This window comes from Durio zibethinus, chromosome 6, assembly GCF_047325235.1.
Source record: "Durio zibethinus cultivar Kanyao isolate XHJ-2024 chromosome 6, ASM4732523v1, whole genome shotgun sequence".
Classification (NCBI taxonomy): Eukaryota; Viridiplantae; Streptophyta; class Magnoliopsida; order Malvales; family Malvaceae; genus Durio; species Durio zibethinus.
The window spans coordinates 27,923,421-27,945,183 of NC_143167.1; the positions used below are offsets into that span (position 1 = coordinate 27,923,421).

The window sequence follows — 21,763 nt, forward strand, 5'->3', positions numbered from 1 at the left end:
CGATCGTCATCTCCCTTCCTTTTCATGTTTTCCAAAAGAAAAAAAAAATTCTATTGAAATAAGTGCACAATTCTTGCAGTTTCTTTTTTATTTACAGATTGTTGCCATCTCTTTATGAAAAAAAAAAAAAAAGTCCACCCAATACCTGTCATCAACAAAGATTATTACTTCAAATTAAAAGGTCAAAGCAAGTTTTGCTTGTGTCCAAGCGGGTACGAAGTGCCTATTCCAAGAGTGGCCACTGCAATTTCCATAGGGTGTGTCCCTGTTATAATTTCTGGTTATTATGCATTGCCATTTAACGATGTGCTTGATTGGAGCAAGTTCACAGTACATAGATACCGGAAATCAAGACGATTTTGGAAGGGATATCAGATAAGAATGCAAAAGAGGGTGAGGTAAGTTCAAAGGCATGCACTTTGTTTTGAACCAAGCAGCACAGCTGCGATTTGGTGCTATTCACATGCTGCTTCACTCGGTGTGGTTAAGGAGGCTGAATTTTAGGTTGCCAAAACCTTGATATCCCCATTTTTCATAGCATAACAACCTATCCCAAGCAATTTTTTGATATTGCCGTAAAGTTGTAGCTCAAGTTAAAGATGTTGTTTGTTTTTGTTTATTTATCATTTTTAACATGCTAATTACATAACTAATTTATCATCAATTAAAATTTCTTTTGCCAAAAAATTTCATCACACCATAATATCATTTTATAATTAAATTTATAATCATAATGCGATAAAAAATTTTCTCACTATGCTACTGAAGTAGCTTTAAATCATGTTACATTATAGAGTGAAAAAGAAATTTGGGAGAAGCAAAAGAAAATGAAATTTCGGTTGTTAATTTTTTAAATAAAACTTTGTTATAATCATTATTTTACTTAAATGTAATAAAAAACGATTAAAATATGACAGTGGGAAAGATAAAACCAAGAAAGCATTGAGATGGACCGAGGTGAGTGAAGTGGGGTCCAGGCCCGACCCCAAAGATGCCCTAAACCCTCTCAGTTGAGTTGTTTTGTGTACTTTGTGTTGGTTTACTAGGATTCTTGTGTTGTGTCGAACAAAGCAAAGCGAAGACTGAAAACAAAAGACCATCATCAAGAGTTAAAGACATCAACCTAGGCCAAAGACCTCACTGTTTCTGTTCCACAGCATAACAAACTATTCACACATTCCCCCTCAAACAACAAAAGGAAGTGAAAACTCAAAAACCAATGGCTGATAAGTCAGTTTCAGAAGAAGCCTCCATGGACGGCCAAGCACCGAAGCTTACTTCCATTCCTTCCACCGACAACACTGTCTGGGCCGACGCTTCGCCTCTCCTTCTAGCCGCCTGTAGAGGTTCAATCTCCTCCTCCCTCTTTACGTCTTTTATCCCCTCCTTAAACCTCCGTTTGGTTGATGAGAAAAAAGAGAAAAAGAAAATTTTTTGTTATCTTTTTCTTTTTGTTTTATATTTGTTATTTTGTGCTACGTTTTTTTAATTGGAGATCTAACAGTGAATCGCTAACCACTAGGGTTTATTTATATGAGTAAAGCATTTTTTTTTTCTTTTTTTTGGTTTCCTCAGTAACTGAAGGGTGGAAAGTTATTGCTTTTGGTAGTAGAGATGATAGATAGGGAAAAGGAAAGGTATTGGCATTATGAAAGTTAAGGCTTTTTCCTTGAAAATTTTCTTCTGTGATCACATAATGCAAGAAAATTATTATTAAGTGAAAATCTTTTATTGTCGTAAGTTTTTTATTAACCATAAATCTTATCATTGCCGTGGTCATATGCAAAATATGGAGTGGAAATGTGGGTGTTTTCAAGTGATAATTACATATTGTTTTAATTTCCTTTTCTGGGTTTCGCGTTACCACTTAGCTCTTCTGCAATATTTGGTGATCACAGGTCTTGGAGATGGAGAGCTCATTCATGGGGATAATTTCAATCTTTTTGCTGCCATGTCTGCTTTAGAGGTATTGCTACATGTTGATTCTTGATCAATCTTAATGTAATTTCCTTTCTAATTTTGTTAGTGGGTTGGAAGTTATCATTTTCTTACTTAAAGATGATACTTGTGATATTTTTGTTGTCATTTCTGCTTTGATTGTTCCTTGTGGGAATACTTTCTATCAACATGTTTCCAAATGAGGGTGTGTTGCAATGGTCACTTACATGCTTGATCCTATACTGGAACCTCAAGTGAACTCGTTACTTTCATAAATCAGACATAAATAAGAAATACTCCCATTTAAAATGTATTTTAATGACTTAGTTTTTCTTGTTTAGTTATGTTAAGTACTTCCTTATATATGTTTCCTATCTTCTTTTTTTTTTTTTTTTTTCTGGTTTAAGTATAAAGTTTTTTTGCCTTCATTGACAAGTTTTTTTTTTTTTTAATTAGATAATGGATCCGAAGATGGATTCAGGTATTGTTTGTGGATACTATTCTATTGATGAGGCCATCGAGAATGGTGCTGCTTCTGTTCCTATTAGCCTTGACAGCACTATTGATGTCCAATGCACTATTGATATCATGGATCATCTTCTAGCTTGTGAGGTATTAGCTTTTTCATTCTCTGTTCAATTTATTGTTGCAAAATTTAGCATATGTATGACTGTTTTGGTTTGTCTGGGATTTGTCTCACCCATTTCAAAATGTCCTAGATACTTCCCAAATAAGCATCTTATACATGAATGAGATTTCTATCCTCATTCATTGTGTGTGTTTAAGCTTATCCTGAAAGGAAGATAATAGATGAAAAGTTAACTGTAATGATTTTGTATTTATACTTATTCTGTGTATGTATTTGTTGTGTGTGTAATGTATTTTGTGTCTGTGTCTATACCAAATAGCTCCCTACTTGATATGTTTCTCTTCTTTTATCTAAATTGTAGTCTTTTGTGGCAGGCAGCATGGCATAAGGGTCATTCCTTGGCGCAAACTGTCTTTTCATGCATCTATCTTCTGAGGCTTGATAGGACAGCTTCACATGCCTTATTGCATTCTTATTGCAGAGTTATACGAACAACTTGCAAGGCAGTTCTGTCAGTTGTTTCAGATGCACGTACACATGAAGTAAAGTATTCCAACAACTTTTTTTGCCTCTTTTCATTTTAAAGGAAAATTTTCATATGTTTCAGTTTCTCACATTATTCTGAAGCAAAATCACTGTGGATGATGTATCCATAAATTGTGTTAAACTTAAGATTAATATTAAAAAGTGTTAGAAGTTTTCTTCTAGTTCTGATATTGAAGGGATCAGACTAAACAAATTTTATTTAACAAAATAATTGGTCCTCATATCCTCCCCAACAAAAAAAAAAAGAATTTGGTGGTGTGAAGAAAAGCGTGGGGCTGGGTAGATGAGAATTAGTTGAGGGTACTTGTAAAATTTCTCTATGTTTCAAAATATAATCTCATATTCTGGTGGCAGAAGAGTTTTTATGCATTCACAGTCATTGTTCATTGGTTGTAGTTCATGTATTGTCTTTAAAAATACATGGTCAGTTGTGAACATTTTCATTTGACAGGAGGAGGATCTTTTTACAATGGCATATGGTCTTCCTTTAAATGGGGATGGAGATGAGAAGTGCTTGTCAATGTTGAATGCTGTCGAAGAGACGATATCTCGCCAATTGCGTGCATGTAAAGCTACACCTTCAAAAAGAAGGTTATCTGAGGGTAGTTATCTCATCACTTGCCTAAGCTTTTCTTTATTTCTTTACTGAGGGAAGCCTAATATCTGGAAAATTACATTGTAAATCATCATCACCTTGGTCCTAATTTGCTTCCGTCAGCATTACTCTTAACTCTTTCTTGCAATTGATATGCATCTGCTTAGAGGCAGGATGATTATTTCTTGGAGAAGTCAGCTAGATCTGAATTACAAAGAGTTTATTGCAATATTTCTTAGAGAAGTCAGCTAGATCTGAATTACAAAGAGTTCGATTATCGAACTGTTTATTAATGTAAATCTTATATTCTAATGAGAGGAATATTTGAAAAGATTCACAAGAGAAATGGTAAAATTTGTTGTCCAGGATAAGATGTCATCTTAAAGGTAGGCTCTGGAATCTAAAGATTGGACTGGACTTCAGCTTTTCTCTTTTGGATTCAAAATAGAAAGATTTATGTATTATCTATGCATTCTAGCATTAATGGGCTACTGTTCAAAAGAATTGCCTTGTAACTGTTTCTTCTCAGTTGTGCATTTTACTTGTTTCTTACCATCACTCACTGTCAACTTCTATTATGAATTATTTCTTTAGAAATAATTAAAATAATAGTTTTGTATGATTTAAGTGGCTATATTGATGCAGATTTAGAGCCATTACAGTGCAATCCCAATCTGGAAGAAGGATTCTGCAAAGCTTTATTGTGTCGCTTACGTTTTCGTAAGGTTTTGAGCTGTGTTACTGTTTTACAATATCTGTGAATAAGACAAACTGTCCATCTGTGTTTGTGCTTTTGTTTAGAAGATTTGCAGGCCTTTAGTTTATTTCTTTAATGGATCTCCTTTCCAGTAATCGACTTTTTGCTCGATTGTCAAAGCTTAGATTGTTGATTGCATGCAACTGGCGAATTTCAATAAACTACTTTTTTTCCCTAATTTGAAGATGACAGTTATTAATATAGGACAATATATTGAGGGGATCCGTCATCAAATATGGAACAGTTATGCACATTGTTTTTTAAATTTAGATCGGCAACACTCTATTTGGTGCTTTCTTCTAGCAACTATTATTTTCTCTTTGGCATTCTTATCTATCTTACCCTTTCTAACAAACATATGCGTGATTGTAATATAATTTTTGCTGGCTTTTCTTTTGCTTTCAGCACTTTTTCCACGTTCTTACGTGTATGAAACGGCCCCAGGGGAGAGGTTTGGAGTTGGCGAGAAAGCATATAGCTTCTTGCATATCGGAGCTAGAGTCCATTCTTAAATCAGCAGAGTTTCTAAGGTCTTGTTCTGGTGAATCTTCTAAAGATGATATAGATGACAAAACAACTGCTTCTGGTTGTGAACCAATTGGGTTTGATGCTACATTAAACAGTAGACTATCTGCCCCTACACCACCACGTGCAATTAAAATTCTTAGTTGGAAAATGGTTAGAATTTGTTTTATTTAATTTTAATTTCTTTAAATCTACTTTCATTATTGTAATATTTTCCCTCTTGGTGCTTTGGCAGGCTGTTGAATATTTTGTAAAACTTCTTCATGATCTAGATGTTATGTGCTCTTACTCATTGGATGCTCAATTAGAAAATCTTCTGCGTTTTGTGGTTCAGTTCCAGAAGTCTCAACCTGATTTAGTGGCACGATCTCATCTGCAGGTTGACTTTCTAGCCTTCTTTCTTTTTGTGATTTGACAACCGTCCTTGTCTTTTAATCTGACTCATTATGGTACTCTTTATTAAGACATGTAGGCTTCTGCCAGTTTATTGGGAAAAGTTTCATGCAGGTGTTTCTTCATCTGTTTTAATGAATTTATTTAGTACTAATAAAGCAGACTGAAAAGAAAGATATGTTCTTCAGGACATGCAGCAATATTTATCCCATGAGCTGCGGTAGTCAAATATACACATGATGCTTCTTGATTGTGGAGTTAGTTACCTTCTTGAGGTTCATTATTTCCCTTTTTTCCTTCATGTAATGAGGATGTCTCTGTAAATATTTTAACATAAGGCATCACTTATCTAAACAAGGGAGTTTCACTAAGCATTTTCTCTGCACTTGAGAGTAGACAGCTGAACAAAGACTAAGACATAAGTCCAGCGCATAAAGAAATTAATTTGACTAATGTACTGTGGTGTTTTATCCCCCAGTTTTTGAAGAACATAGATTTATAGATGTTTGACTACTCATTTCAGAAACGATATTTTGTACTTATTACTGGTTAACAGTCAAAAATTGAGAATAAACAGTTTGGAATTCAATGTTGGTATAATCTTGTTTCTTGCTCAATTCAATCTATTTGGTTTTTAACATCATATCTTATTGTTGAACAGCTTCTACTGGTTCAAGATGGGAAACTCTATGGACGCGATCCTATCTTTGCAGTGATAACTAAAGCTGCTGCATTGCCGGAAGCCACCAAAAACCATGATATTGAGAAGAATGAATATATTGTGCAACTAGGACAGGTTATGACAATAATCATTTATGCTATACATTTCACTGTTGTTTTCTGGTACATTTTTATAATAATATTCTCTATGAAATTGATCTTTTTGAGATGGTCTATACGTTCATGTATCTCTCTTTTTTGGAGTTAGAAGTATCAGGCTACTGTCTTGATTACAGTGCTAAGTTTGAATGTTAAAATATGTGAAATTTCTACCAAGCTTTGGAAAATGTGGATATAGTTATCTTAACCTGGATTAATTTTCATGCAGATAGGATTCTTTTGATATCCTGCTGTAAAGCCTGAATAACAGCTTTTCATATTCTTTTGTCTCTTGCTCAAGGTGCTTTCATCTAACATATGTTCAATGTGTTATTGATTGCAGTTGGTAATGAATTTGCTCAAAATACTTTGTACAAATGCAGCCTGGCAGAGGCGTAAGCTTGGGAAAATTTTGCAAGATTGGCGTGTTATCTATGTACAGGTTTGTACCATGTCAGAGTTCCAAATGCAAATCATTGCATTGTTGCTCTGTCTTCTCTTACTATCTGGTCTTCTTTGGTACATTTTAGCCTATCTGTTTAATTATGTTTTAAATTTCTTGAACCTAATTTCTTTTGCTATTTGTATTTCTTGTGACTTTAACATTGGATGCCTCCTATCTTAACCAGTGGCATAATTAAGGGCTAAGTGGTCCCGAATGTTGCATTATTTATTTATTTTGTACAAAAGAGGCCAAAACTTAGGAGGAATTAGAAAAGGGAATTTGCAATGCTAGGATCAAATTCCAACATTGTGGGAATCCACCTCCTATGAGAGGTGGATGAACCATTTGGGCTAAGCTCCAGATTCCTAAATGTTGCATTATTTGCAAACATAATTTCCTCAAGTTTTTTCTTTTTTCCTTTTAATTGTTGAATTTTTTTAAAAGTAGTAATGCATCTTCAAGAGCACTATTTTTTTACCTTCTCTTCCACTCAGGAAATAAGAAAACATGATAAAAGGAATTCTTTTTTTTTTTTCTGTGGTATCTTACCCTGCCATATGCCTGCAGACTTTCGGCTATGTAAAACTTTAGTAACTTACTGAGTAATTCTAGCTGTTTTGTTGACTTGATGAGCCACATGGCTCAATTGCTTTTAAACTGGACTTTCTTACTTTGTCGTGTCTTTTGTTTAACAGCTTGAGCTTGCTTTCGGAAACGAGTTTGGAGAAGTCTTAAGCAGTTCAAATGATGAGGTGTGTTGCTCTTTCTTTTCTTTCTTTCTTTTTTATGATTTATGATTAACATAACCACTAGTTATCAAATAAATAGTAAAATTAATGCATTCTAATGCATTAGAATTGTCACTTTTCTGTAAGTCTTCTTTCTGCAAAGTAATCTCTTAAACCTTGAAGGACCTTTGCTGGAGATAATCCCTAAAAAATTGTAATTGAATGTGAAATTTGGCTACAAGTGTAGCACTGAGTTGTCTTACAGATTTGATATATGACTCTAATGTAGTACTTGGTTTAAAATATTGGGACGTCCAGGGTAACTACTTTGAGATATTTTAGTGAGAGAAAATGCAACCATTAACAACAATTTTGTATTTCTCTAGGAAAAGCTTAACATCCATGAAATTACAACGTAAAAGAGCCACTAAGCATGATTAATCAACATCTTTGTCACTAAGCAGGTCTTGCACACAGAGAATAGATATGTTGAGTTGATAGGTTGGTCTCCATTATAAGTGGGGGTAACATTTAGCAAAGTTTAGAACTTCCACAATGAAATAAATTGTAGGCTTTTCATCAACATTTTCTTTTTCTTTGATTTCTTGAGCAAGAGTTGAAGGTTGATAACAATAATGAACCTAAATTTAATATTTGAAACTTAATATCTGGGAAGAAGTATTATTTAAGAAACACTCTTTTTTAAAGTATTCTAAGAGAAAGACCTCTTTTTAAAAATTTCTCTAGTCAAAGAAGACAGATAAATACACCCTTAATATTTGTTAAGTTGATAGGTTGGTCTTGATTAGTGTGGGGGTAAATTTTAGCAAAGTTCATGCTTTAGAACTTCTACAATGAAATAGATTGTAGGCTTTACATCAACATATATTTTTTTTTCTTTGATTTCTGGAGCAAGAGTTGAAGGTTAATAACAATAATGAACCTAAATTTAGTATTTGAAACTTAATATCTGAGAAGAAGTATTGTTTAAGAAACACTCCTTTGTTAAGGATTGTTAAAGAAAGGCCTCTTTTTTAAATTTTATTATTCAAAAAGACAAATAAATTAACCATTAATTTTTTCAGTGTGAGCAAAAGTCTTAGCATGAATAATCTCTGCTTGGCATAAGGAAGCAGGAGCAGATTTGCCTGCAAGGACAAAGGAATATAAGACATCAATCGTTTTGAGTTTCATTATTTGCGTTCGTCTGTTCCACGTTGCCATTGGATTATTAGTGGGACACTTATTATCAATTTCCTTCTGTCACCTCCTCAAGCTTCTATTTTCCACATAACACCAAAAGTTTGACAAAAATTTACTTGGTTTTCCAGAATATGTGCATGAAAATATTCCAACATATCCTCATTTGGGTGGAAGAGCAAACGTACTGGATCGCTTGTCGATTTCTCATGTTGGGTTTTGAATTGGAACTCTATTCTGCCAGCGAATACTGCATGGTATATTGGTATTCATATGCTGTCTTAAGCAAGCTTGCAGAGAAAACTCATCTTAAGATGTCTGTCAGCTATGACACTGGTAACTGTTCCTTGGTACCCTTTCTTTGCTTTGCGATTGTCTATAAGGCACATGTAGATTTGTTCAATTTTCTCATGTATATATAAATATATATATCGATTGATAAGTCTGAAATCTGGTTATATGGTTTTTTTTTTTTTTTCTTTCTATGATCTGCATATCTTTGTTTCTGTATCTCAAGCAATGACCAAGCTTATAAATTGATTTTATGTATATGATCAGGTAAAAGAAAGGGAAAGAAGAGAAGGGACTCTCCTAAGGATTTGGCTAGGGAATCTCGGATACCACCAGTGGTCTTGTTCCTTCAATGCTATATATGTCTTGCTGAAGGACTTACAATGGTAACAGTGCTTTTTTTATTTAATTTCCATGCTTTACCCTGATTGTGACTTGTGAGTGGAAACAATTTTCCTGTCTAGACCTGTGTTTTGTATTATTGTCATTTTGGTCTAAACTACAGATCTTTGAAAAGAAATTAGTTTAATTTAAAATTGTCTTGAACATGTATATATAACCAGCAGATGCTTCCCATCTCTCATTTGAATGTTTTGCTTAAATATTGTCCACTCATGCTCTCTATTAATCTGTTCGGTCTCTTTCCAGATGCTTGCTGCTTTGAGGAATGAAGTCATGATCTTACAGAGTCCAAGCCCCTTTAATACCGAGCAGGAGGTGAAGAATCAAGTTTCCTCCCTAAATGCACACATGCATGGGTGCTCGCACACATATGCATGCACATATATTAAAAAAGATTATTAGATGTAAACCATGTGGGCATTACCTGATATTTCAGTTTTGGACTGATTAACTGCCTTAAGCCATATATTTTTCTAGAAGACTTTGAATTAGAATGGTTTCAGCTTATTACCTTGAGAATGTGTTCTATCATACTCTTGTAGCTATTTTCGCTAACTGCATCATCTTATGTTCTCACATGTTAACTTCTATCCAGAAATTCTTTCAGCATTTTGAGCTTTTACAAAGAGCTTGCATTCCTGATCACAATTCGTACCCATCATTCAAGGAATCAACAACTCATGCTCGCTTTTCTGTGAGTATTTGATAAAGATCTCTGCCCCATCAACACTCCCCCCAAACCCCCAACCACCCGTGGTTCTGTTTCCCCTTATATTTCATGCATTGGATTTCAAATCTTCTCTAATTCAAAACATAACTGAGTTACTTTCTATCCAGACACTAGTTATGTATAATTACTTCAAGGATGCTCAGCGGATTGCAAAGGAGGTCAAGAATAGTTTTTCCAATGATCCAGACAGATTGGCTGAACTCCGAAGACTAGAGCTGGTTGCAGAGCACAACAGCGTTGCTCTAAATCTCATTTGTCGGTTAGGAGCTCTTGACCCATCACTTAAGGTTTCTTTTGAGTTCAACCATCATCCATTCTTTGCCACTGCTGTTGTCAGGAGATCTTGAAGGTTTCTTTTGATGATCTCTACCAATTTTGAAACATTTATACAAGCTTAAGAGGCATTTGAGTCCTGTGTAGCAATTGTAATATTAGCATGTTTTAAATCAGTGTTCTTAATTGTTTGTTATAATAATAGTATTATAATTGGAAAATAAGAGCAAAAAAAAAAATAATAATAACTACCCACCCATCCTTTCTTTTCCTCTGATTTTGTATATTACAAAGGGATGTATCTGAAAACAAAATGAGGATTGTGCATTACAATGAAGGAAAATAAATGCATGTAGTCGGAAAGTTGGGCAACCGTCCATATCATGAAAGGAATGGTATTTTCAACTCAAACCAACATTTTATTTATTTTCCGCTTTTCTGTCAAATTCAGCACTAATGATTTCTTCGATTCAAAGTTATTTGACTTCTGTCATCAAATATGGCTTCCCAACCCATTTTTTAAGTCTCTTTTTCAATTTGTTTTTCTTAACGCTTGCTATTCTTCTATCTAGTAAGCAAATTGCATCAAAAAGGTTGCTATTAAGGCCCATAGTGCTCAATAATTCTGACGGAAAGTAAGTGATGTGTTGAGCGGACCGGCTGATATTCATATTTGGTGGATGATCAGGATTCACAATATTATATTCTTGTCGGCATGTTGGTACTTCATTGCTCCTTTAGTTCAAAAATGCAGGGGATTTGTCATTTATGACACTTTGACAGACCAATGGAATAAAAAATACTTAGAGAAAGGTCGTTTCCATAACCCTTCCGCCAGCACTGTCTATGCTATCTATGATTATATAAATATATATATTTTTATATAACTCTTCTAATTTTACTTGTAAAATTTAAAAATTTTATTATAGATGTATTTTATATTTATATATATAAGTGAATAATTTGTTACATTTGACACACTTTGATATGATTTTTATATTGTTAATTTAAGTGTTAAAAATTTAATTTTATATAACAAATAAATTACATATTTAAAATTTTAAAATTAATTAAAAACTATAGTAACTTAAAATTTTAAGTGTGAGATCTAAGCTTGAAATCTATGAATCATGATTTGATGTACATGTTCTCTAATAATTGGTATAAAAGAAATTCTTTGAGCTTCTATTTTATTTTTGTAAAAGAATGCATCTCTTGCAAATTGGATTCTTTGTGGACAAAATTTCATTTCTTTCATCTAAAGAAATGCAAATATACGATCAGTTTTGTCCAGCAGATGCCGGAACTCCCAATTAACAAAACAAATCCCTTTTAAGTCCTAAAATAGTAATCGGACGGTTTGGAAATTTAGATTCGAAAGGTGGAAATTTTAGGGAAATTTTTGTGGAGCCCACCCAACCAGTATCCGTTGTGACATGAAGAGGAAGTTGAACTCCAGGACCCAGGTTGTCAGTGGGGTGCACTCTGTTTTTTGTTTTTGTTTATTACAATCAGGACAATTTTCTAAAAGACAAATCTTGCCCTTCAATTTTGCCGAATTTCTGGGATTCTTTCCCAGTTTATTCCTTTGTTTTCTTCTTGTCTTGGAAGTGGAGGATACGATCGTCTTTTGATTAACAGCTACTTTTAAGAATTCTCTCTGGTTTCCACGTGGCATCTGCTTTAATTTCCAGCTCACGACACCGAATAATTGGTTTTAATTTTCTCATTTATGGCAATTCTTATTTCTTAATATTAATTCTATAGGTAATTTGTTTTCGTTTATCATGCCCTTTTTTGGGAAAAAGATTAATATTTATTTTCATTGTACTATTCAGAGAAATGTTGCTCTAACTACAAGTAGGTTGAAATTGAAGCATGTTTTACTCAAAATCTTATAAAGAATAATATTTTTTTAAATAAAGATAAAGCTTGTGCTCTACAATTATAAAAGTATAATCAATTCTTTTAATTTGGATTGGATAAATGTTCCAAATCAAGTATTTCAAGACCTTTTATAAAAATTTTATTCATTTATTGCAAGGGATGAAATAAGGCGCAGAATCTTTGTGTATAAAATTTAGTTGGTAATGTGAGATAAAATTTTATTCTATTGTAATTTGATTTTATGATCAAATTTTTAAAAATTTAATTATAAAATGCAAGTAAATATGACGATAATTTTTTTTATCATGTTACAAAGTAAACTTTTAATTGTGAAAATGATTAAAAGGGAAGATTGAATTTTTTTTTCAATATGTCCTCTAATTCTAGAGGTTAGTTTATTATCAAAATTATGAAGAAATAATATTTGTTGATGATTTTACGTTTTTTGTTGTGTGTGAGAATATTAGTCATTACTTTTATAATTAGGACTTAATAAAAACGTGATAAAAGTATGGGTAAGGTTAATAAATGAAGAGAAAAAAATAAATATTTATCACTTTAATTAAAAAAATATTTACTTGATTCAGAATTTGTTATTCTTTTTTTCCCAATAATTTGTTGTTCATTATATTCTAAATTGTAACTATATTTTATCTATATAATAGTTATTAAAATATATAAATATTTGCGTGTAGAACAAATACTAATATAAAAAAGATAAACTCTATCCTAATTTTTTTTTTTTAAATTTCAATACAAAAGAAAGAATACGAGAGATTCATTTATATTTGGGTAAGTTTTATTTTTTTAAAATTTTTAGATCAATATTATTAAAATTAAAAATATTATTTTAATCTAAATTAATTGTAAATTTAATTTAGATTTAATGATAAAAAAGAGTAAAACTTGTACAAATGTAAATAGATTCCTACTAAAAAAATATTTAATAGATTTTTTCTTAAAAGCTAAATTTAAGACAAAAAAAAATAAAGCAATTGAAAACAAATAGTTTTATTATTGTTTCAAAGTTGAAAGTTAACATTTTTTTTTAATTTTAAACCTATGATTAATCTTCAATATTTATCTAATTAATTCATTTAACCAAAAAATTATAATTTTAAATATTATCAAATTCACCATCTCTAAAAATCTAATAAACATGCATATCTTTTTATATTTTAATTTTTTCGAACCCGGTTCTCAATTAGCGTTCACATCTTTCATCTTGAACTAAACACGTGCATGAGTAAGGTGGGTCCAATCATCTTGAACTAAAAGTTTAGCTGAAAATAATAAGGTCAATTTTGCAAATAACATAAAAAAGCAAGGGTATAATTTTAGATTAAAATTTCAAAACTGGTGTCTTTCACCAAGCTGGCAGCATTAGTTTTGCTTGCTTCAAAGCGACTTCTTGCTCTAAAACACAACTATGGCTCACCACACTCTCCTTTGGTCATAAAAGAAATCCACCAACAAAAATCCACTACATACTAAAGAAAGAAAAGTATTTAGTGGATTTTACATCATTTTTTTCCCATCATCCTTAGGAAACAAGAATCTCAATAAAAAATCTATATTCAATATTTTTATTTTTTATAATACAATTATTGATATCTCCAAAAATTTTTTAAATCTCATTTTTTGACAATCTTAAAAATATATTTATGATTTTATCTCAAAATATTTGTCATAAAGATATTTTTTTTGTTGATAAGGAAAGAAAATCCATTTTTTTTGCAAAAAAAAAATCCATCTTTTTACCACCACCACCACCACAAGCAAACCACCTTTAATGCTTATTCTAAGTCAATTATTATTATTTTTTTAATTTTAAGAGAAAGCCACTTGAATCAAACTTCTTTTTATGTAAGGATATATAAATATATTATGGAGTAAAATGTTTTGATAAAATAACTATGTTAATCTCACTAGATAAAGCTATTTAATATATTTGATTTCTCAAGATTATTATTCCATTAAAGATAAATTCAAAATTGTTTATTTAATTTTTTGTGATATTAAAGTTTTTTAAAACCTTTATGATTAATATAAATGTCAAAACAATTTAATTTTATAAGGAGTTTTCACATATACATTTGTTAAAATTTAATTTAATCAAATATTTAAAATCAAAATTAAAAAATTTTGATTAAAATATTTAAATTAAAATAATATAAGTTTTTTTTTTAGATTTAACTTGATAAGTAAGGTAAGAGTTTGAGTTCAAATTATAAATATAATTCCAAAGGGATGATAAAATATATTAAAACTAAGAATAATTGTTGCAATCATTACAAGAAAATGAAACAAAAATGGGAAACAGGCGCAGCACATGAGAATGAGAGCGAACGCAGAGTAACAAAATCCCTCATTATTTGGCTCACCAAATTCACAGTACAAGTTCTTACAAGGCCGTATTCTAACAAATAGAAAGAGAGAAACTCAAAATCTAGAAGAAAAAAAAAAGATTTAAATATTTGCAATTTACAAAAATAAATATAAAATAAAAAAAAAATTAAAAAGGAAAAAAAATAGCGTCGCCGACTGCCCCCAACAACCCACACCAGAACTCAAAAAGCTCATTATTTGTTGGACTTTTCTTTGCTCTCTCTGAAAGACCATAACTCCACCGACCAATTTCTCTCTCTCTCTGATTCAGCATCAGGTAAAACGTTTTTAAGCTGTTTGATTTCTCATTTCTTCAATATCCATGTTGAAGATTAACATCATTCTAGGATTGTTGATTTTTTTTTTTCATTTTTATTTGGTTAGATCTTTTTTTTTTTTAATCTTTTTTTCTATTAGGTGGCAAGTCAAAGGTGGGTTTTTTTTGTTTGATTGAAGTTTGAAGTTTTTCGGCTTCATTTTCGTTTTGATGGGGTTTTATTCTTCTTTTGCTTTCTTTTTTATTTTAATATTTAATTTGGTTTTGATTGTATGTTTTTATTGTGCAAATAGTTTCATTTCACGGCATCAAAAGGAAATTTTGCAGGAATTTGTTTAAATTTCTTAATTTTCATTTTGGTTACTGCCGTTTTCTTCTGCGTTGAGTTTGTGTGTCTGTTTGTTTCTGATGGGAATTCTCAAATGTGCTAACGAGAGTTAAGAGTGCTTATTGGATTAATGTAGGTAATTATGAATTATTGTTTAATTAGATCTTAATTGGTTTTCTGCAAACTTCAAGATTTGAGGTTAAGGATTTTGTTTTTAATGAGTTCAGGGAAGTAATATTTATCTTTGATGTTCAAAGATGAATTTTGTTGTATAGTTCTAGGAAAATTGAAGTTTATATAAAGGAGAGTAATGTTGTTTAAATGATGTTTTTTGTTTAGAATTTTGTGATTGAGAGGGAGAGAGAATGTCTGGCGGGGGCACGCAGAAGAGCTTGAGGAAAGCACTTGGAGCCATCAAAGATACCACCACCGTTTCATTGGCTAAAGTCAATAGTGATTATAAGGTGGATTTATCTGTGTATAATAATAACCATCGAGATGGTTATATCAAATATGGATGTTGATGATCCTTATTTTTTCTGCATTTTTGTATTTTGCAGGAATTGGATATTGCTATAGTCAAGGCCACAAATCATTACGAACATCCTGCAAAGGAAAAACACATTAGAGGTGTGTACTGGATTGTCTTTTCTAAGTTTTTATTCCCTCCCAAGGTAGATGGTAATAGTAGTATTTATTTTGAGATTTGATCTGCCCATAGGGAGAGCACTTTATGGATGAGTTATATATAAGACCTGTTTTTTACCCTTTCCACAGCAATTTTCGCTGCCATTTCAGCAACTAGGCCTCGGGCTGATGTTGCCTATTGCATCCATGCTCTTGCAAGGAGGTTATCAAGGACACATAATTGGGCGGTATGTTAAAATTGCTAATAACATATTGTGATGGGATTACTGAAGATAGGGATGTGCAATGAGTTAAATGTGTTACTGCAAAAACAAAATTCTGGCTATACTTTCACAGAGAAATTATTGATTAACGGCTTGGGTTTTTGTTATATATATATATATTAATATTTTCTGTAAGCTTTAAAAAATCTTTAAAAGTATCTATGACTGTCATTATTGAACAAATGATAGGAACCGAGACTCTGTGTCTGATTCATTATCTTTTTCATCATGTTATAACGCATAAGATTTTAAATGCGAAATTTTACTTATGCTGAAAAGAAACTGAAGACAACTGAAGCTTTTAGTTCTTAAGAATCTGAGTAGATTTTGTGCTTGATTAGAAATATATCATCTTCTGCATGTTTCCTAACTTATAGACTATTAAATCTAATTCTGATAGAATCTATATTAAGATGGATTTTAGTTTGAATAGTTCCTTCTTTGACAGTTCATAGTCTTTTATTTTTTTAATATGTTTTCCATGGTCAATGCCTTTACTATTTTAAAGAAGAAAATACTGACAAGTGAAAATTTTGGTTCTATAGTATGCCAGATTACAAATATACTGTAATTAAGATTATTTCATTTGCAAGTTTCAGCTACATCTTTTATTATGGGAGTTGTACTTTCAAAACTGGGATTTATGATAGGTTATCGTTGTGAATACTGAGAGTGAGAACATCAGAGCGATGATTTGTTAATGGATTTATAGATTCTGTGTTAACTTGATGGTGACTTGAATATGAAGAATAATTGTTTAGCTTCAATGCTGATTTATTAGTTTAATTGGGAACCTAATATCTGTAAACATTAACAATTATACTGTAATTAATGGGTGTTGCCAAATTTTGGTTGACTGAATGTTTGTTTGGCATTTAGGTTGCATTGAAAACTTTAATAGTCATTCATCGTGCTCTGAGAGAGGTGGACCCTACTTTTCATGAAGAACTCATTAACTATGGCAGAAGTAGAAGCCATATGCTTAACATGTCTCATTTCAAGGATGATTCCAGCCCAAATGGTTCCTTATCTTATCTTCTGATAATCCATGCTATTAATTTTCAGAAAAAATGATGTTCCTTGTTTATGAAATCCTTAACCATATGCTGTGCAGCATGGGATTATTCTGCCTGGGTTCGCACTTATGCCTTGTTCTTGGAGGAGAGGCTGGAATGTTTCCGTGTCTTGAAATATGATATTGAGACGGACCGCCCAGTAAGAAGCTTATGTTTTATACATAATCTTTATTCTTGATCTACACTTCTTGATTTTTTCCCTTTCAGATTTTATTTGAGAGGCATTTGGATACCATTTTTTAATGAATTTTCTGCAACATCATAGGTAGTATTTGGTATGGCATTTGCATAGAGTTTCAAATTTTTGTATGATACCAAAAAAAGGGGAAAGAAAGTAAGGGTGAAGGATAATTGATGAATCAAGTTCATTGACAAAGATTGGGATTTTTCGTTGTGTGAAATTGCTCTCATGGAGAATTCTGATAGTTAGAACTCTATTTTTCCATTTAAATAAATTAGTGATGTCTCTCCAAGTTAACTCTTGAATAATCTACTTTTGTGATGCTTCATTTCATGGCACCATATATGGTTTTTAAACCATCATTATCAAAAACTGCTTTAGGTTTTGAAACCTCCGTCCTATAGTTTTTAGTGCCTGGAAGCATGCATGCTCATCTATAACCATGGGCTTTCAGTTTAAATAAATCAAACTACCTTGCGAGGACCTTGTCTTTGTCTTACTATTGTTAGAATAGTAACTATGTCTATTACAGGCTTTTTATGTTTTATTGAAACTGAACTATCTGGAGAATTCATAGATTTAAATCTTCCTGCAGAGAACCAAAGATTTGGACACTGCAGAGTTACTTGAGCAGTTGCCAGCTTTGCAACAGCTTCTGTTTCGTGTTCTTGGCTGTCAAGTAAGTATTTAATGCCTCTTGTTATGATATACATGGATATGGCATGGAAAATGGTTTCTGGTCGTGTGAGTTGTATATCTCTTTGTACAACATGTTCTACAAAATCTTCCGTTTTTTGTTCCCTTTATTTTAGTGGGAATATTAATGGAATTTCTGTGCAGCCACAAGGTGCAGCTGTTCATAATTTTGTGATCCAGTTGGCACTTTCAATGGTATGTTAATTTCTAAACATACTACCCGTCTATGCTCTCCTTATTTGTAGAGTTTAATTGGAAATGACCTTCTCTTGTCTTGTCCTTTTGTCATTTCAAACAGGTTGCTTCTGAAAGTGTCAAAATTTATCAAGCTATAAGTAATGGTACAGTCAATCTCGTAGACAAGGTAAGCTGTGGTATTAACTTTCTAAATAAGATGCTTTTCTATTCAGTGAATTATGTATATATGATGCTCTGAACAATGACAGTTCTTTGAGATGCAACGTCCTGATGCTATGAGGGCTCTGGATATATACAGGAGATCTGGGCAACAGGTAAGTTGCTTTTCCAGTATTGCTAATATTGTCTCCTAGTGTAAATGAAGAGGATTTCAAACTCTGCGGGAATTTAACACTGTGTATTTGCAGGCAGAGAGGCTTTCAGAATTTTATGAAGTATGTAAAAGTCTTGATGTTGGGCGTGGAGAAAGGTTCATTAAGATAGAGCAGGTTAGGATTCTCCGACTTTGGTGCTTTCTGAAATGGATTTGCTTTTCCTTGAATTCTCGTGAGTTTTTTTATTTTAAAACTAATTTTCTTTTGGCATTTGTGTTGAAGCCCCCAGCATCATTTCTACAAGCAATGGAAGAGTATGTAACAGAAGCTCCTCGGGCTTCAACAGTGCACAAAGATCAGGTCTAGAAATTCTCTTGGAAATTGATTTTGGTTTGAACTGGAGGATATTTTAATTTGTATATATTTCTATGCCTTTGCATGCATGCAATTAGATATAATATACGTATGTATTTATGTTTGTAAACCTCAACCTGTTTAGGTTATGAATTTTATAAAAATAGTTTTATTTGAATGGCTTGTGGAAAATATAGCAATATGATTTTAAGTTTTTTGTTGGCAAAGTAAGTTGAGAGAGTGGTGTTTGCTCATTTTCTTTAAATGAACGATGATTCACCCATTTGTGCGGATATAGACAATTATATTTAGTTGAACTAAGATTAGTATAAAGTATAAGGATCAACACAATGTTCATTGTTGTTCCATCCATTGAGTTATTATTCATATATAATATTCTATTACCATCTCTGTGATATATGTTCTTGTAATTGTTTATAAAAGTCCTGTTTTGAATTTTACTACTTTCTGTTAATCTTACAAAAGTTTACAATGATTGCCACACATTTTATTTTTGAACAAGCAGGTTGACAAACCCAAGGAAGTGTTGGCCATCGAGTACAAGAAAACCCAAGAGGTGCAGAAGAAACGATCACCGTCACCTCCTCCACCTGAGCCAGAAAAAGTGGAGAAAGTCGAAGAGTCTATTGTTGAACCGCCTGATTTGTTGGTAATTTTGTAGTCTCTTTTTGTTCTTGTTACCTACTATATTGTTATATGAGAACTTAGCAGTTAACCTGGACTTTTTCATTATGAGCTCTTCTTTTTGTTGCTAGAGTTTAAATGATCCTGTCCCAGTTGCTTCTGAATTAGATGAGAAGAATGCCTTGGCATTGGCTATTGTTCCTGTTGGTGAGTTTGAGTCCTCTTCAGTAATTCAATGATAGACAGCACGAAACTTCAATAACTCACTTTTCTACTGGTTTTAACCACATAAAACAAATTTGAATAGTTTCAAATTTGTTTTACAACTTTGAATTTATAAGTTCCTAAGCAATTTCTCTTGGGTTGTTTTAAATTGGATCAACTCTGCTTCAATGATTTATTTCTTGTTGGGAAATTGTGTTTGTGTTTCCATGGTGGTGTTCCAGCTGAGCAAACAACTTCTGCTGCTGCTCCTGTTCAAGCAAATGGTACTACAGGCTGGGAATTGGCACTTGTCACTGCTCCAAGCTCAAATGACAGTGCCACTGCTGCTAGCAAACTGGTACTTTTACTTTCGTTGTCTCTCCTCTTGAACCTTTCAAATTGCATGCTATACTGCAAGGCTGTCGCATATTACACTGTAATGGCTTTGTCAAGGATGACAAACATGTGTGTTCCCTCATATATAGGTAACATAACATATACATGCATGTCTCACTGATGCTATTTTAATTGTATGAATTGAAAGGCTGGAGGGCTTGACAAGCTTACACTGGATAGCCTGTATGACGATGCAATCAGAAGAAGCAACGAGAATGTTAGCTATAATCCATGGGAACCAGCTCCTATGTCTGGTGCTATGATGCAACAACCAGTGCATGACCCCTTTAATGCGTCAAACATGGTTGCTGCTCCACCCTCAATCCAGATGGTGGCAATGGCCAATCAGCAGCAGGCTTTTATGTTGCAGCAGCAACAGCAGCAGCAAATGATGATGATGATGGACCCACAACAGCAGCCTTCAAATCCTTTTGGCAATCCTTATGGAGCCAGTGTCCGCCCTTACAGCTCAGGTATGCCTGTTCAAGCGTACAATCCATATACAGGCCTTATATAGATGCATTGCACGAAGAACATGTGAATTTTGAGCATGGAATATGCTTGAAGAATAGGAAATTGTGTACCATATGTTGCGACTGTGCAGTAGTTAGCTAGATTAAGATTCTTTGTTAAATAATTAGTGAGAGAGAGAGAGAGAGAGAGAGAGAGAGAGAGAGAGAGAGAGAGCATTTTGTTATTGATTATTTTCATTGATGAAGGTTGGTAATAATGCTTGTAGACTGGTAATTTTTTTTAAAACCTGTTGACACATCGATTCTGAAGCAGAAGCTTTCATCCTGTTTTCTTTCAGGACTATCCGCTTCTTTTTCAGTTTGTTCATTTTAAAAGTGTAGATAATAGAAATGATTTGTAATATTTTCAACTGTTCCCACACACTTATATAATGAGGAGGCACGAGTTTGAAATTTCTGGCTCTTGGTTGTTAATTAGTTGAGCTTTTGTTTGTCTATGACCATCAAAAGAAGGTAGAGTAATTTTTAGGTACTAACATTTATGAGTCCCTGTAACTTGGGAGGTAAGGAAATGTTGATTTGCATTTACTTATGTATGAAGCCAGTGAAGGCAGCTGTCTCTCCCCATCAACCGAAGATGGCCTGATTAGTCAATTGCTTTCCAAAATTTCTTTTGTTTTTTGTGTGTTGAACATCAACAAAAATCACAACTGCAGCTTGATATCCACCGACTGTGATATCTATTATTGTAGGAGCAGGTAGGCAATCCCATTCTACCAAATGTGGTCCACTCTTGTGTTACGTGTGTTGAATTGAAGGCATAGAAAGAGCAAAGGACCGTACGTCCAAGAACTTCAGTTTCAAAGAACTTCCAATTTATTTGATTTTTGGAGAGAATTGTTTCTCTGCCCTCATCCTCCCCAATATCTCAAAAGCATGGTGAATATTCACAATGGAAACCCAAAATTTAAAACATATAACTCTAATTTTAACCAAATGCTTTTAAATCGTTATTAATCAGCATTGCCATATATTTATTGGATTGAAATTGAAATTAATGAAACAAAAAGAAAAAGGAGAAAATGTCTTGAAATGGTGATTAAATGCGAAAGGAAAATATAAGAAAGTTTTTAGGGAGGCTTATATTGAAATTCAGGCTACTAATTATTGATGAAATGGACGTTATGTAGGTCTTTTTAATTTA

At 32.7% G+C, this 21,763-nt stretch overlaps 2 protein-coding genes across 3 annotated transcripts; both read left to right on the forward strand.

Annotated features, from left to right (window-relative positions):
- Positions 1-1,017: 1,017 nt before the first annotated feature.
- Positions 1,018-10,641, forward strand: LOC111285881 (uncharacterized). The gene is made up of 16 exons (XM_022875526.2): positions 1,018-1,346; positions 1,899-1,966; positions 2,395-2,550; positions 2,902-3,069; positions 3,525-3,675; positions 4,314-4,393; positions 4,831-5,103; positions 5,186-5,329; positions 6,005-6,139; positions 6,506-6,604; positions 7,303-7,359; positions 8,667-8,871; positions 9,094-9,212; positions 9,475-9,543; positions 9,824-9,922; positions 10,066-10,641. Exons 1-16 carry the CDS (start codon positions 1,220-1,222, stop codon positions 10,303-10,305), a joined length of 2,190 nt encoding a protein of 729 aa, XP_022731261.2. The 5' UTR covers positions 1,018-1,219; the 3' UTR covers positions 10,306-10,641.
- A 3,971-nt stretch (positions 10,642-14,612) lies between these two features.
- LOC111284925 (putative clathrin assembly protein At5g35200) lies at positions 14,613-21,012 on the forward strand. Of its 2 annotated transcripts, none has more exons than XM_022874033.2 (16): positions 14,613-14,783; positions 15,451-15,575; positions 15,672-15,741; positions 15,889-15,986; positions 16,902-17,043; positions 17,137-17,237; positions 17,875-17,958; positions 18,120-18,170; positions 18,274-18,339; positions 18,422-18,487; positions 18,581-18,661; positions 18,770-18,847; positions 19,368-19,511; positions 19,618-19,693; positions 19,933-20,048; positions 20,235-21,012. In XM_022874033.2, exons 2-16 carry the CDS (start codon positions 15,477-15,479, stop codon positions 20,601-20,603), a joined length of 1,641 nt encoding a protein of 546 aa, XP_022729768.2. In that variant the 5' UTR covers positions 14,613-14,783; positions 15,451-15,476; the 3' UTR covers positions 20,604-21,012. The 2 variants fall into 2 exon arrangements, with proteins under 2 accessions (XP_022729768.2, XP_022729769.2); XM_022874034.2 differs by lacking the exon at positions 14,613-14,783 and adding an exon at positions 14,823-14,937.
- The last annotated feature ends 751 nt before the right edge of the window (positions 21,013-21,763 follow it).

Excerpts from the sequence above, each read along its gene's own strand:
- LOC111284925 (XM_022874033.2), top strand. The coding sequence starts at position 15,477 with ATGTCTGGCGGGGGCACGCAGAAGAGCTTGAGGAAAGCACTTGGAGCC. Across the intron at positions 15,576-15,671 it reads AAGTCAATAGTGATTATAAG|GAATTGGATATTGCTATAGT; the intron begins GTGGATTTATCT and ends TGTATTTTGCAG. Across the intron at positions 20,049-20,234 it reads CCACTGCTGCTAGCAAACTG|GCTGGAGGGCTTGACAAGCT; the intron begins GTACTTTTACTT and ends ATGAATTGAAAG.
- LOC111285881 (XM_022875526.2), top strand. The coding sequence starts at position 1,220 with ATGGCTGATAAGTCAGTTTCAGAAGAAGCCTCCATGGACGGCCAAGCA. Across the intron at positions 4,394-4,830 it reads GTCGCTTACGTTTTCGTAAG|CACTTTTTCCACGTTCTTAC; the intron begins GTTTTGAGCTGT and ends TTTTGCTTTCAG. Across the intron at positions 9,544-9,823 it reads CCTTTAATACCGAGCAGGAG|AAATTCTTTCAGCATTTTGA; the intron begins GTGAAGAATCAA and ends ACTTCTATCCAG.